Source organism: Cephus cinctus, unplaced genomic scaffold (assembly GCF_000341935.2).
Source record: "Cephus cinctus unplaced genomic scaffold, Ccin1 Ccin1_scaffold0227, whole genome shotgun sequence".
In the NCBI taxonomy this organism is placed as follows: Eukaryota; Metazoa; Arthropoda; class Insecta; order Hymenoptera; family Cephidae; genus Cephus; species Cephus cinctus.
Window position 1 is genome coordinate 61,648 of NW_014332943.1, and position 16,565 is coordinate 78,212.

The following is a 16,565-nucleotide window of genomic DNA, read 5'->3' on the forward strand; positions in this document are numbered from 1 at the left end:
TTCTGTCGTGGCGGAAGAGAGTGATGGTAGCGCAAAGAGAAGCATGAAAAGAAGTGAATAGAGAGAGAGAGAGAGAGAGAGAGAGGGGGGGGAGATGAGAGACTGAGACAAAAAGTGCCCAGAGTAAGAAAATAAGTAAGAGAAAGAAAGACGAGAGAAAAGAGAGGGAAAGCGAGAAACGAGAAGGAATGGAATTTTATTCAAGAAGTGGTGTAATGCGGGAAGTCGTGCTCGGGGATTTCCGGGGATGATCGGTCGTTTCCGACACGGTCGCCTCCAAGGGCCAAGTCATTCATTCGGTCGAGTGAGAGGGAGTGACATCGGAGAAAGACAAAGAGAACGGCTGCAGAATGGAAGCCGAGAGAAGAGAGTAATATAGCCTAAAACTAAAGTATGAGAGAGAAAGAAATCGCTATACCGATCGAGAGAAGGTAAACGTAAGCAGGCAGTCAGGAACTGAGGCAGCCAGGCAGACAGGCAGACAGGCATGCTGACTGGCTGGCTAACAGTCTGGCAAGCAAGCAAGTAAGCGAATGAACGAGCCAGCAAGCAGGCAAAGCACGCAGGCGGTAGGCAAGCAGCAAACAAGCAAGCAAGGAAGGAAACAGGCAGGCAAGCAGCAGACCGACCGCTCCGTGGAACGCAGCAGCAAAATCGGCAGTAGATGCAGCCAGTTGGCTTAGCGTTGTGCGTTAGTACAGTTCTTTGGGATTTTCATGCTTAGACTTGGTACTGGAACGATTATCGTGTTTAAAATCAATATATAATATTTCAAGCGTCTTTTATGAAAGGGTTGTACAAAGAGTGCGAACGGAAGGACGACAAAATGCTAAGAGAAGGGACGAAGCGCGTGGTGTGCCGCGTCCTGGAGTTTTGTGGCATTAAGAGAGGAGAAGAGAAGAATAGAGAGTGAGTAAGAGAAAGAGGAACACTGGAACGGTGAGTCGTGGCTCAGACAGAAGAGACGGGGTGTACTCCAGCAAGCGGATAACGACGGGAGGACGAGACCAGTGTCTAGTGCTGGCGTGGCTGAGAGAGGATAGGAGAGGTCGCGAGTGAGGGCGGCAGGGTGCGGTGAGGTGAAACGAGACGCAAAGAGAGGAGTGGCTACGACGAGAAAGAGAGAGAGGGTCGAGTGCCGAGAGGAATGAAACGAGGTGAGGTGAGGTTAGGAGAGGTGAAGTGAGGTGCGGTGAGGTGAGGCCAGCCGTGACGAGACGAGACGAGACGAAGCGGGACAGTACGCTACGAGACGGGATCACGAGAGCTGACACGAGACAGGCAAACAGCCTGAACGACCCGATCCGTGTGGGATAAAGTCACTAGCTCTCGAAATACGATAATGCAGTGATTGTTATAGTAAAGAGTAAAGCGAGGTGGAATGAAGAATCGATCGTGGTGCATCGAGATCAGTCGAGCCGATGTAGTAATGGCGCTGATAATTCGCGAGCGGAGTAGTGCGAGCCAGTCGACGACGTTTGGTTATTCACTGGCAGTTTGTGTTTGACAGTGTAGTGCTGTGGCTGTGTGCTTTGGTGAGGGCCCCGGAACGTCCGAGAACATCCTCATATGGAAAAGTCATATCTCCACCTGGCCCCCGTTGACGGTCTCTGCCTTATTCGAATTTCGAATGCATCCCTTTGACGTACACCCACCTCTACTGCGGCACGTTGAATTCACCTAGGGAAGAAAGGAATTTTGTTTTCACTCCTAAACGAGAACTCGACTCGGGACGTACGAAGTGGAGTATAGAATCAGGCGAGTTTTCTCTCCTGCAACATCGTCAAACGGATCTCAAGTCCGAGTGCGTTTTCGTGTGCGTTGTGTGCGCGCGCCTCGAGAGCCGGGAACGGAGTGCGTGCGTTAGTGAAGTCGTGACAACACCGTACCAGAACCCCAACGAATTCTCTTTCTGTCTTACTCCAGTACCCGTGATTTTCTCTCTTTCGTCCACTCTATCCTTCTGCCATTCCGTTTCTCTGTCTCTCTAACTTCTGTCTCACTTTCTCACTCTTTCTGTCATTCTATTTACCACCATCTCTTTCCCTCTCTGGTGCGACTGTTCCGTCTGCTGCGCGACTTTTCACCGGCGTCCGAGTTACTCACGTTCCTCGCGTGTAACACGTTGCTCCTCGGAATTTACACCGATCGCAAAGTCCGCGATTCGTGCGATATTATCCGTTAATAAAAGCAGATACGTGACATAGTAGTGTGGACGACACCGTTCAGAGGAGGAACAAATACCAAAAGACAAGGATGCAGAGGCGCATTGTGAACCAATAATCAGTCAAATCAGAAGCTTGAGGTGATTTTCATATCCACGATAATAAATAGGAGTGTATTTATTCTTTGGCGAAGTAGAGAAGTCTATGCCCATCGTAGTGAGGTTAGGTTAGGTACAGGAACGCTCGCGTCGTCCCGGATTCTAAGTCTTCGATACACGACAACGACAACGACGACGATCACGATTGCAATTACACGACGGTAGCGGCTATCACGACGACGACGAACGCCCTGACGTTCTCCACGTTTACTATCACGGAACCGAAGACATTACGATCACAACGGCGATCACAGCTATCACTGTGATTACTCCGATCGCGGAGAACATCACGCAGACAACGAGAAACAACTTTAAGAAGAGGACACACGAATGCTGATACCCGGTGGAATGTTGGTCGCGGGAACCGCGGCCCATTGCCTTTCCACAGCCGCTGGAATGCTTCGCTTCCTCGCCAGACTTTCAGGTTAGCACCCAACTCTAGTTCACTACTGCTAGCCTAGTACCTAGGATGTATTCTAAAACTCACTGCCAGTACTAAAAGTATCGTCCTGCCTCTGTTTACCTGCTTGCAATTGAGTGAGACACAACCATACCCGCAATGAGTTTTTACAATATACCCCTAGAACGCGACAACACACTTTTCTCTATCGAATTAGAAATGTTCCTCTCTGTATTGCTGTCATGATCTGACTAGACTGCATGACGTGGTACTAAACTAATTGAAAAAGGTATGTTGCAAAGATATTTATAACTTGTAATGGAGAACTTGTAATTTTTTGTATCTTATATGTAATTATTTAAAGGTGCTATGAGGAATCGTATCAGAGTATGGATTATGCATTCTTGTGGATTCGTGTGCTTCATGGTTCTTCGCTTTGCCGTCTCCTTCGATTTCGCACTGCGTCTTCAGAACTACAGAAGCATGAGGAAACGGAGCATGTAGAATCTCGCTGGGTTAGAAAGGCAGTGGCGATTAACAACGTGCGACGCTTTCACGTGATTCGCAATATCTGTGAGGAGATCCTCAAGAATTCTTGTTGGGTATTGTCTAGTTCTTTATATATTGAGGGCAATGTGAGAAACTGTATTAAAATAGTTTATTAAGAGATAGTTATGTTTTTCAATAGCTGCATTTCGATTTCGTAGATGCTTACTTCGTGCAATTTCGAAAATGAAGCTTTCTTCGAATTTCTAATTTTGCCACTGTCTATACTACGTCATCGTTAACTTCTTTCTGTATCTCCTCTCTTATACCTACCGTGCGTAATGTTCCGTTATGATGAATTACAGCCCATCTTTGCTTGGCACAGTTCGTGCACTTTAATCATGCTGTGATTTTAAGTCGATTGTATTTTTCGTAGTCTGCAATAATTTTTGAGTCGAAACGCCAGAGGTAGGACTTTATCTTTAGAAGCGCCACAGACAGTGGTACACGTTTTTTTCTCCCCAACGGAAATAGCTATCATTCTGTGGGCCATAGGATGTACCAAGGATGCAGTACAAAATGTATTTTCGTGTCTACTTATGCATTTAAGATGGGCGAGCAAGAAGGAGTATCTTTGAAAACCGATAATTACTCCGGCCAAAACTTTAAAGAAGTTTTCTCTCTCTCTCCGTTCCGTCCGGTTGGTTTTTTTCGTTTTAATTTGAAAAGTTCCCTGAAACGCCATCGTGAATAACTTGCCCACCGTGCCATCTGTGTGCATCGCATCACAGAGAATCTCCCTGTTGCTCAATAGGTAAATTAAAGAATGAAAGAAACCAATGAATTAAACAATAATTAATTTTTCACTATACTCTAACACAGTGGTACCGATATTCCCGATTATAAAGCATGACGTCAGTAACCCGTGTGCGTAAGGTGTGTCCGTGCGCCTGCCGACTTTTTCTCGTAATGACGAATAACACGGCATAGATACGACTATGAGATAAAATTAAGCGTAAAACTTGTGTATCACATTTTGTGTAGGGATGCAAATACGAAATTCTCACAAAGTACGTAAACTCTGATCGCCGACAGTTTCGTTCGTACAGATTACAGAAAAAATAATAATTTATAAAAAACTTGAATAGTAATCTTGAAATTTTCGCAAGAGCTCAAGATAACGCTTCCACTTTGGACGAAATTCCAACGACGCTAGCTTGTTATCGTGGAGGTTACGATAAAGCTGATTTCTTATTTACCTCTAAGAACTTGAGGTGAATTAATGAATAATTTATGGCTGGACGATACTCCGAAGTCGACTCACCATTAAGACGTTCTGCTCGCGATAGGACTTTCGAAATCGTTAGGACTAGTTATTAGGGATCTAGGGCCGTATGAAATTCAGGGAAAATTCGGACGCACATTTCATACCGTTATACTCTGTATAAGGAGTAATTGGGAGATTGTGTAGGATGCGTGAAGCGTACGATTGACGAAACGAGCCTGTTCGTAATGGAGCATTCTGTATTCCTGCGGTTCGCCGTTAATTGCTCCTTCGTAATTTAATCGATTAAGTAAACTAGCTAATACTACTTAGTAAGTTATACAAATGTGCTGTCATTGGAGAAACGATACTCGCTCGGTGGCCTCTGCGAATTGGCTTAAACCACGAAATTCTCATTATACTACATCGTCTGTACGTCGTAGATACACGTGGTGCATAAGTAATACGGCAAATTTATTTGAACGATAACTGCCTGGAGCTAAAATGTTCTTCCTTGGCAGCCATTACTCTTACTGTAACATGCCTACTTCTTTGTATCCTTCAACCTAACGTTTTATAACCTTGCCGTTTCTCCTTTTGCAATCGTAGCAAATCGATTTCAGGACAGGAGCGTTTAAACCGCAAGTAGGTAGAGAATAGACAGATATAAATATCGTAAGGAAATTTTAAACAACATTACGATAAAAATATATTTAATTACTAAACGCACGCATCTCCGAGCTTTTCTTTTACACAATGAATGTCGCATTGGGTCAGTCGGTACTATGAGACGCGACTCTTTGTTCTAAAGAGTAATTCTCATGGGATGACCTGTACAATACTAGGTGTACCGTTAACATTAGGTTACGCATGCGGAAGTAGACGCGGATGACTCTCTTTGATTCCGCGAAATATCAGCCAGACCAATCCAGCCGTGGTGGATTTTCGCAATACGTTATCTAGATACCGACAATTCTGCACACGTGAAGCGCATAAGCATATATGTATAGTTGTAAGCATAGGTTTTTGTCATTACGCTCAATAGGACATCTGCGATCGCTCTAGATCTCGAATAATGTGCAGGAACAAAAAAAAAACTAGTAGAAACGCGGCCTCGCAATCAATGAGCGTTTTACCGCATTGTACCTATAGATTCTCCATAAAATTCCCCCAGTTGTACATTTATCGTGCGTGTTCATCGCACGCCAGGAAGAATAATCGCAGCGGCATAGCCCCTGTAAAACCTTTTAGGTTATATCCAGTCGCCCTCGCCCCGCTAACCTGACTACGGTATATCTGGCGTATTTAAATAAGGAATGGCATTCGTGCTTTGGCCGAGTAAGTTTCGCGCATCAGGCTCGAATGAAACGATGGCAGCCAGTAATATATCGTCCAAGTCCGATCTCTATCCGGCACGAAACTCTACGCGGCTCTTTGGTATACACTTACTCACGAAGGAAGTAGTAAAATTTAGTTTGAAAAAAAGTCTGTGTCTTGTTCACTTAATTCATTTTATGTGTCTTGCAATGTTGTACAGTCAATGATCAAACATTGAAAGATTGAGAAGTGAAACTGTACGGCACTGCTGGAATACCGCTTACCTGGTGGGATGCAAATGGCGCCGAAACGCCTTGAGAAAATCGGACACTCTCGGCGAGTCAATGCGCCCAGCTAAACGTGCCGATGTAATTGAGAGTCTGCGGCTAACGAGGTTAACAGTTATTGTCGGCACGGCGCAACGATTCCTCCGATCGAATTTGCCTTTGCCGACGAGAGGCCGACGACTAGCGGATTCTCACGGATACGGCGCGATTCGCCATCCGCGTTCTAATTTCGCCTGGTGACGCACGTCTGCGATTTTCCGTCTAGCTCGAAGCGTCTTTAACCCTTTGAGGGTCGTGCTGCGAGACTCTTGACGATTCATGAGACTGAGATGTTTTACGAGTCTCTTTAAAAGTGACTACACACTTGCTTCTGGTGCGCGCTTGCTACAGTTAGTAACGACTGGTATTTTATTGGCAGGGATATCGTTGTTACCTCTCCGGATACGCGAGTCTTGGGATTGACTGATTGTCGGGCTGCTATGTCGATCGAAACACGTATACAAAAATATATTTGACTTTCTTATGCACTTTTCAGTGTTATACTCTATGGCTTCGTTATTCACTGCTTATTCGAGAATATTTTTAACACTGTATGGGAAGACTGTGTTGTCTGTAGGTTTTATGGGAAATACATGCTTTCTGTTAATTTTGGGTTAGAGACGTGTATACGACTTTTTCTTAATTCATCCGATTTTTTTTTAACGGGAGTGTGTGGGTACTCGTTTTAGGATAAAATATCATGCAGACCATATTGGCCTTTTTTAGATTTAATTTGGTGGCGAATACCAATATTGAGACGTAAAGGGCACCAGGGTAATGACCCACCCCTAAGAAGATTTTCTCATAATATTGTAAATAAAAAGGATTTTTCTGATTTAAAGTGAATCGACGAATGCTATGAGTAACAATAAATAATTAGCAATTTTGTAAATTGATTTAAAAAAGGCAAATGATCGCCATAATCCCCCACTGACGTTTAATACCGTACAGGTGATGAGCAATGACGCTTGATAGCAAAATAGATCAGAATAAGAAAAGTTTCTATGACACTGCACTGAGAAAAAATATGGTCAGAGGGGTTCCAAAGGGTTCCGAAAGGACTCAACTATAGTTTATAGTAAACTCAAATTTGTTAAGCTGATCACAATCGTTAGTAATATTTACGACATATTAATACTGTTTGATAATAGTAAAATTGATCAACTTCGTATTTTACTATTTTTATCGTAGATGACAATATCTACTATAGATTGTATAGTTAGATATAACTTTGCCACTCTTGTGATTAACGAAACGATCTAGTTAATTTGACCAGATATACAAGTAAAATTAATATTCTGAACTAATTTTTGATAGTTGCTTTAACAATAAAATATTTGTCAGCAACTGCAAGCTATTTATGTTTTTTTTTTCCACTGCTTGAATAAGTTGTTCGGATATTTCAGTACGAAGGAATATTAAATAGTTTACTTGATTCTAACAATTTATATCGAAGCAGTGCAATGGATTGGACCACTAGGTGCTGTACGTTAATAGCTTTTACCGCTCCTTCGTCTCTTTTTCAGAATTCTGTAACAAATAAAGTTTGCGGCCTATTAGCTCGTTGACTCGCCTGTGCTTGCAGGTATGCCGGTCCCTCTAATGGCCGGTTGCTGTATTAGGATGAATATGGCTTTTTACCATAAATATACGACAATATTTACCCTTAACATCCATGGCTGACTATAATTACTGTTCACAGTAGATTTTTATTTTGTTTATAAGTAAATTTGACTTTTTGAAATTAGTAAAGTAATTTACTATGAAGTTAGTATTTGTATTACATCCACCAATTGCAATAGTAAACTCAAGTATGCTAACATAGTTTGCGCTAATAAATTCATTGTAAAAAATACTACAAGTTTGGTTTCACTAACCAATGATATTTTTACCTTGCTACATGGTTAAGAATACCATCGTCTTTTTTCTCAGTGTGGAGATATAAAACATTAAACAAGGCTAATTATCAATTGAAGAACGTTTTTTAGTTATTCGTCCAGCATATAAAGAAAGTCAATAATCTCAGTAGCTTTATGAACAAAAATATTTATGTATAATCTGTTGTGGAATAAAACAAAAAGCTGTTTCAGCTTAGTTATTTTATAATTATTTTATTTACTTACTTATTTTATTTCACGCGAATAATGAACGTCCTTACTCTATCTACACCCTAAAAAAATGTTATTTTCCAATAAAATTTTGGCCAGTATAATGCAAATTAAGCGATTCTATTTATATTGAGTCTAAAGGAAAGTACAGACTCGTTAAACGAAAATTCATTGCATAATAATATTCATAAACAGTGAGAAGAGCTTATTTCCTTAGTTACGATTCTTATAATAAAACAGAGATAAATTTGTCATTTTTCACCAATCATTTACAAAGAGACGCAAAAAAATCATGGACAATTTTTGTTTTATGATATAATCAACTAAGAAAAAAAAGATAATAATTTTTGTTTAATCTGGATACTGTTTGAAATAATCAGCTGAGCGGTATAACCCACTGGACGTCATTAGCCTCGTCTTCCCGGATAGAGAAGAGGATACATTAAATATAAATAATTGCAATGGGATGCATTCGAAATCTTTTTAAATTCTTAGTAACACAATGGTAGCCAAGATGAATCTCTTAATTTTTTGATTTTCGTTTATCATCCGAGTACTAATGGGTCGCGAGTAAATAAGCGAATTTTTCTTAAAACATTTGCAGTAATAGGAGTGTACTGCGTTAGAACGCTTAAGAAACGTAGCGCAAAGGGGCACCTAATTGGGCCGAAATCCCTGTCTTCTGGTTGTCCAAATAAGAAAGTCATTGCCCTTATTTTGGGATTTAAATAAAGTCCTATTTATATCAGGGCAGAGACTTTTAGTTCCCATAACACCGCGAGGATCTTACGGCGGTCTCGTTCACAAGCATATCCCGTCTCACTCGCTCGTTTCCAGGAAATGACGTCAACCCCGACGACTCTTATGAATTAATTTGCGGAAATCGCGTCTCCCTTTCGCCACACCCCCTTTCCCTCCACCGGTCGAGCTCTCTGCATTACGCAAATTCATGCCCGCGCATTGTCCATAGATTTAAACTTTCATTCAATCCTGCAAGAGAAAAGTTTTCAATCAATCAAGATTCACATAAGTACGTCTTTTTTTAGTATGAAAGTCACGTTCGTATCTACTATCGTTCTTCAGAATCGCTTTTTTTTCTACGAGATCATAAAAAAAATTATTTTTCACCTTCACAGCAATGGTTTTAAATATCGTACAAAACTATTTGAAAATATTGATCAAGAATTCGTATCTTTATGTAAAAAAAAGGTTCTTCCCTTGATTTCTTAAAAAATTCTATTTAACGTCATTTTCAATTTTCAAATATTTTATACGCGAGTACAGCGTCGAGGCTTTAACCTCGACGTCAGCTCCTCCGCTTTACTGGTTTCTGGGATATCGAACAACTTCGTGTCAATAACTATCGAATCAAGAAGCGTGCCAATCACGAATATACGTATAACAATGCCTGCAAAAGACTTTTCCAAGAATCTCTTTTGCATTTCAAATGACGCAGGATTCCCGGTGTGAAAAATAACCCCCTATCGACATCAATGGCTGCTATCACGTGGCCTTTCGCTAGTAGCGCCATCGCGTCAGAACGGCCTTGCTGCTACTTCGAGTGCAGTGAGTTGCGAGCTGTCACATTCAATTTTACGTCGATGTCGACATAACCAAATTCGTAAATAAGTGTTGTTAATAATATATCTGACGAACTAACAGATAATATACAAATGAGTAAGGGTACCACCGCGAATGCTATTGATCGTGAATATGAACTCTGTAGTACTAAATCAATTTCATATCACGAAGGTGAAGTTAAAACAAAGTGTGTCCGTGGGAGTTTCTACGTAGCCGCTAACCCTCCGTATGGTTAGTGGAAAATTGCAACATCGTATGCTTTGTGGGTCTGTCAAACCCGGAAATAAATCTTCTTCTTTTTAATTTGAAATAATTATTGTTGTTCTCAAGTGGTATTCGTAATGGTAATCTTAGATTTAGACTATGCAAAATTATTGCCATATACAGCTATTGGTGGATCTGATAGACCTTACCATGCATGCGAAGGATTAAAAGAGGGCAAATGTGAGAAGAAGTCGGTTTCTTTAAAACGCAATTGACAACGTCAGATACATGAAAACACGTGAGTAAAGCGTTACCCATTATAAGCATTAAAGTATATTTCGTTTATCAATTGTGTATTTGAATGCACAGACAAAAGTAAATTTTCTTTCCGAAGGGTGAAATCGTTTAGCAAAACTCGAGACTGCAGGGCGGAGTGCAATTTTTTTTATTTTTACGAGTGTGGGAGGAAGGCCGAATAGAAGTAATATTTCAAGAGTACATAATTACTAAAAACTTTTGATAGAAAAACATTTTACCAACATATACAAATTCGGGTAGTTTTCTCTTGGTTATTGAGGACGGTTTTTGACCGAAAGGTTAAAACACAAAATATATTCGAAACAGAATATTTTCAAAGTACCTAAATAATTGCTGCAACCATTCCATAATCTGCACTGTGGGATCGTTTAATCCTTAAATACACATGTGCAGCTTCACAGACCTCATCAATTTTTTTAACCACCCTGTCGAATTTGTTTATACGTATATTCTCAATGAATTAAAAAATGTATTAGATAATTATTATTTGATACTTAGTCATTATATTCGTTTAACCTTTAGAAAACTGGCATTTTTACCTTGTAATTCTGTTTTTTATAGGAAATTTATGAATATATAGATTCTATAGATTACGAGGAGGCCTCGAGTTTGTTGCTGGCCACTTAAATAGCCAGGGTGGTCCCGACCGTTACGACTAACGTTGAAAATTTTCAAAATTTTTATTTGAATGCTTCTAGAGGCTTTTGATATCGTGAAGCACAATTTTAAAGTCAGATTATCAAAATTTTATCCAGAAACCGCGTTATAACCTACATGCGTCGAAATGAGAAGCAGATATTGAAGAGACTAAAAACGGCGGTTGAACGATAGGTATCTATCGGTCAAACGAATGCACGTACATGTTAATGCATTATATTGAAGCATAAATATATTATTCAAATTTGCATATTTTCCTGTGATTCATATTTATTAGCATATTATACCAGTATCTGTTTCTGGCCACTATAGTGGCCATCGCGGCCTTCCAAAGGTAAAACTAAGAAGACAGCGACGTAAAATGCTACTTTTGAACGATTCTGTTTTTTGTAATAGCCTCACAATTCAGTTCCACAGATTTAGGTCTTACAGACCTCACCTTGTAAAGTATGTTACTAAAGTCAGGCCTGTGTAGTGACGGATTAATATTTCTGTTGTTTTTTTGACATGATAATAAAAAAATGAGGACAGTTTCTTTGTATAAGGGGCGCGGTACAAATATTTATCATGATACGTTCTAATGTCACAAATAGGAAAAAATTTTAATTTACGTTTTATAAATCCCCCTTGTGTGTATGTGTAGGGGGGGGGGGCCTCTATCGACATCGTGAAATCGTGTGTCGCTATGTCATGAATCCCCATTAACCTATTAATCACCGTAGTAATTCAAATAGTCAGAGGTCGAAACGACGGTAAGTGCAGTACTAGCTCGTTGTAAAGTGGCTTTATTCCAATGGCCGAATAGTCTACGAACCCACCAGTAAAAGACGCGTGACAAATTTACCGAGCAGAATCCTTTCTTTGACTCAATTCGCAATGGTTAAACGAGGAGCAATGAAATAGATTCGCGTGACGGGTTTCAGGTTAAGTACAGAAAGGCAAATACTGACGCGCAGGCTCCTACGGTGAATATAAATATTGTGCTCAGTTTCTTAACGAGCTAGTAATCGAAACAGCAGTTGTTGTCGCTGCTTCGAAATCACAGTAAGATATTCTCATTGAGTGGCAGCAGTGTCGAGCATCCGTAGGTAAAGACGTCGGTAATAGCAGAAGGAGCGTGTAACTCGGAAGATGAGGTACGTATATGATGAGGAATGAAGAATAGGACGGTGGGTTAGGATACTAATGTATATAGCTTAGGATAATATGAGGAAAAAGTTCGAAGCATGAGGTAGGCGGGAGTGCAGAACAACCGGAGAGAGAAAGAGGAGAGCCAGGTGTTTCACGAGGCAGCAGCATAGAGCAGAGCAGAAGAAAACAGAACGGAACTCAGCCGAACCGAACCGAGCCCAACCGAACTAAAACTCACCCCCTGCTTCTTTTTGTCCTTTCCTCTCCCTATTCTGCCCACCCCTCTTCTTACCGAGGGAATCTTTCTCCCTCCCCATGTCTCTTTCCTCTTCCTTAACAACGTAAAAACGGGCCTTTCGGGCCCTTCGTGCTTCCTTCCTTGGCTCTGAGTTTCATTGTGCAGCAATTGAATGTAAATCCTATTGCGTTCTTTTTTCTGTTAATATATAATATATATATATATATATTTTTTTTCCTATCGCGATAAAACCATTCTCCTCTCCTATCAATGATTTTTAGTCGTTTTATGATAATCTTGAATCGCGCCGACACTGCGAATGTATACTATTCGAACGCCTTGGTTACGGGAATCGATCGAAGTTATAGGTCTCCTCTCCAGTCGAGAACAATCAGGTCACCCGGTATGTTCGTGCAGCGAACACCCAAGAGTAGACGCCTAGTGCCACCAGCCCTGTAATATTATACCGGCAGTCTTTCATGTATACCAGGTCGGCTTTGTATGTACACACGTATGCGTTAGCATGTCTCCTCTTTTCACCCTCGGTCATCATTTTTACCGTCATCTTCGTCATCGTTATCATCATAGTAATAATCGTCATCCCTACGTCGTCATCACCATCATTTAACGTTAGCGCGGTCATTGTTGCTGTCATTCTCCACGTAATTGAAGTCCTGCCGCATTATTGTCAATGTCATTATTAGCCGAAATTTCGGATACAAAATTGATGGTCCTAACCTCGCAAGGATACCACGGGCGGGATAAACTTTTCCGTTTCTATTTGTACGAATGCGGCTTGCTGCTCTTGCCATTTGAAAAGGAAAAAAAAAAAACGTGCAATATTAGTGGTTATCCAGTAATCATGCATCCTCACAAGCCTGACCACAGTACCCACCAGAAAATTCCGACGTTCTTCAGGCTTCCATATCTATTTCGAGTTGGCCAACAATCAATATTTGTCGAGGCACCGCTGTTACTCTTGTTGCTGCTTTCGTATTCAAGCGTACGGTGCATTACGCGATTTCATTTATTGCCACGGAACCGCGTGATATATTATAGCGCATAATTGATCATTTTCAAAATTATTTATCCGCTTTACGGATTATCATTGCCAGATTTATGCAGATAGATTGCATCGATGTGTAACATATATTGCCGTCCTATGCTCAATGTAAGATGCGCTTGTTGTCTGCATCTGGCTGCATAAATTCAGAAGTTGGATACCGCAGTGATTTTAAAATAGTGACGCTATACCGTTATGTAAATATTGCCGTATACTGCAAGTGCCTCTGCAAAGGATTGGCGCATAACTGGGTCAATCGTGATTCCAGCAATATCTCATTCGTATCAGGCACATGTCATATCTTTGATATTGATTTAAGTTCTGCAGTCTATTATGTAATCTGGTAAAGTTTTGTTTCGATCGAACGATATTCATGATGCAACTAATGAATTAATATTATTTTTTTCTTTTCTTTACCAAGTTAATTGATTCGTTTTCGCGCAAATTTTAATTTATACACACCAAGTCGCGTTATTAATATATTCACAATTCAATAAGCATTATCAAGTTTATAAGAAACAACGAAATCTAAAATAACGTCTAATCAGATAATAAAACATTTTGGAAATTCCATCTCATCCTATTGTTAGATGTCTCATTCGTACGATTTTTATACTACTTCTACGTAATCACTCTTTTTCTTTCTTCTGTACCATTACACGGAATGCAAAAAATTGTCCGATTTTCAGTGGACCGAAAGGGATCTAGCTAGTCTATTTAAAAAATCTATACATCTTTCTGTCGTGAAAACACTCAATTCTTACGAACATAGTTATTTCTCTAGCTTATATCGAAAAACAAACTGTCGTCAACGTTTCTTCCAGTCTAACAGCAATATATATATACACACGCGCACACAAGCCTATACAGTCTATTAAAAATATACCACTCTCAGTATATAAAAATAGTATCTTGTCCACTAGACGTGCATTATGTCAAAGCATTGAGGAAGAACTGCATTTCGTCGCTGGGTCGTTTTGGCCAACAAAAAAAAATATAATCATGTATGGACAGCGGAACCATCTGCGGCTTCCGACAGCGAATGCGTACCATGTGCTGCTTACCATCGATACCCATCGCAAGGCCGCAAGCTTCACCAATGCTGCCGTCCTCTATAAGCGCACCTACGATACAGGATAATGCATGAAACCGCATGATGGGATACGACAGTATGTGATATGATACGATACGATACGACACGACACCTCACTCGGAGACGATACTTGTTCCCCAAGCATCCTCTACCTTCCTCTTCTTCCTCCGTTCCATTCATTCATCCCTCTATTCAAAAATGACCGTCGGCATACGCTTCGTTATACTTCCTCTTATACGACTGTACACACTTGATACGTCGAATGGGCTGAGGTGTGCGTGACGTTTTCAAAAAAATTGATGAAATATATGAAGTTTTTTTTTCATCAATACCTTATCACTTTGGAGATTATACTTTGCTAAAATTTACTGAATTATTTTGCCAGTATGGGAAATCAGGGTAAATCAAGAAATTTGAAGTTTTCAAGATAGAACTCATCATACTGTCGTCATACTCGTACAGAGATATCCTGTTAGAATATGTCGCAATTATTGTTATCGTTAAGTCTATATTTATCCACGTCATTGAGGATGGGATTGCGAGCAGGATTCTGTAAAGTGTAGAATTTTTTTCTATGTATGATCCAAGGTGGAACTATTTCTAGAAGTGACATAGATACTTAGTACCATTGCCACCTACGGTCGGGCATCTCATTATTAGAATAACTGGATAGAAAAATTCTTGGTCAACCAGATCTCCTTGAACCTTTGATCAGCTAAAGTTTATACTTTTCAATTAATATACAGAAATCTCAATATATACATTATAATGACACGACAATCAACCAATCGATGACAAACCCCATCAGGAATTTTCATCATGCAATTATTTCGATGATCGCAATCACCGGCATACAGATAATACGATCTTATCATTGCATTGCAAAAGATTCATCGAAACGAATCTTCGGAGTGTTTTTATTATTTTTATTATTGTTAGTCGAATACCACATAGAAAGACGATCGCGATTTAAAGTGATCCATCAAGGAAGTCAAAAGTTATTGGTGCGTGGAAATGACGGCGCGCGTGCCCATGGCTTTGGAAAATTGAGTATCGAGGATCAGGGAGAGAAGCCTATACGTCCAGTCAAGCGACCGAAACGTATCGTTGCGAAAACAGCAGGTAATGGAGTTGAAGTGCGTTCGGCAGCTGCGAGCAATGAATACAGCCCGTGTACGTAGGAACATATGCGATCCAGTCTTGTTCAGAATATGAGTATATGGTTATAAGGGATGGGGACGGGTCGCCATGGTTTTGATTATAGAAGTATATAGCTATAGATATGTATAACAAACATGTACATGCATATATATATATACATACAGGACATAGGTTGCATGGGCACGGTTAGCATTAGAGATACCGTCTAGTCGAAAGGGAACGGCAGTGTTGTGGCGTGTAGGTGCGACTTCATTGAAAAGTAACTACTCGACGATGTGTATCCTTCCATGGATCCGATCCATGTACTGTCTATGTACTACGCGTGCAAGTTACATATGATACATACAGTAGGTGAAACTGGCGCGCGTCTCTCGAGAGCGATGCGAACCAGCGCATTTCTAGGGCATCGTCCAGGAGAAGACGAGCAGAAGCAACCAGGCATCATCAACTCGCGAAAACAGGTAATGGAGTCGAAGCACGTTCCCTTCGTTCATTCGGCAGCTGCGACTCCTGAATGCCCCGTGTGCGCACGGGAACATGTGCGATCCTCGTCTTCTCCGGGACATGTGTTCCTATAAGCCAGCTCCGTTCACGTCCTAAGGATAAACCGAAACTTCACAAAAATATGCGTACGCGACCGTAAGATATATATATATATATATATATATATATATATATTATTTACATATATATAATATACCCCAAAATGCTCTACATACATTGTACTCTCCAGTATGGAGTCCCTGCCATCAGTCTAGTCTACGTTGCGCCGCTCCTCTTCCACCCTTCTTTTCTCTGCAGCTTCGGCTCTTCCTTTATCGTTACCCTCCATCCAGCCGCATCCGGATCCCGTGCCCAAGTCTTTCGGGTTTCAGCTGGTGACCGTCGAGAACCG

At 40.7% G+C, this 16,565-nt stretch overlaps 1 protein-coding gene across 3 annotated transcripts in view; it reads left to right on the forward strand.

Annotated features, from left to right (window-relative positions):
• Positions 1–317: 317 nt before the first annotated feature.
• LOC107265515 (pro-neuregulin-3, membrane-bound isoform) overlaps positions 318–16,565 on the forward strand; it is a 27,422-nt gene continuing 11,174 nt past the window's right edge. The window contains exon 1 of one of the 3 annotated variants that reach the window (XM_025082793.1): positions 318–2,747. In XM_025082793.1, the coding sequence (XP_024938561.1) occupies positions 2,654–2,747 (94 nt within the window). In that variant the 5' untranslated portion in view covers positions 318–2,653. Of the gene's footprint in view, positions 2,748–9,798; positions 10,308–16,565 lie in introns of those variants that run through there. The other 2 variants (XM_015735045.2, XM_015735046.2) reach the window with 2 other exon arrangements.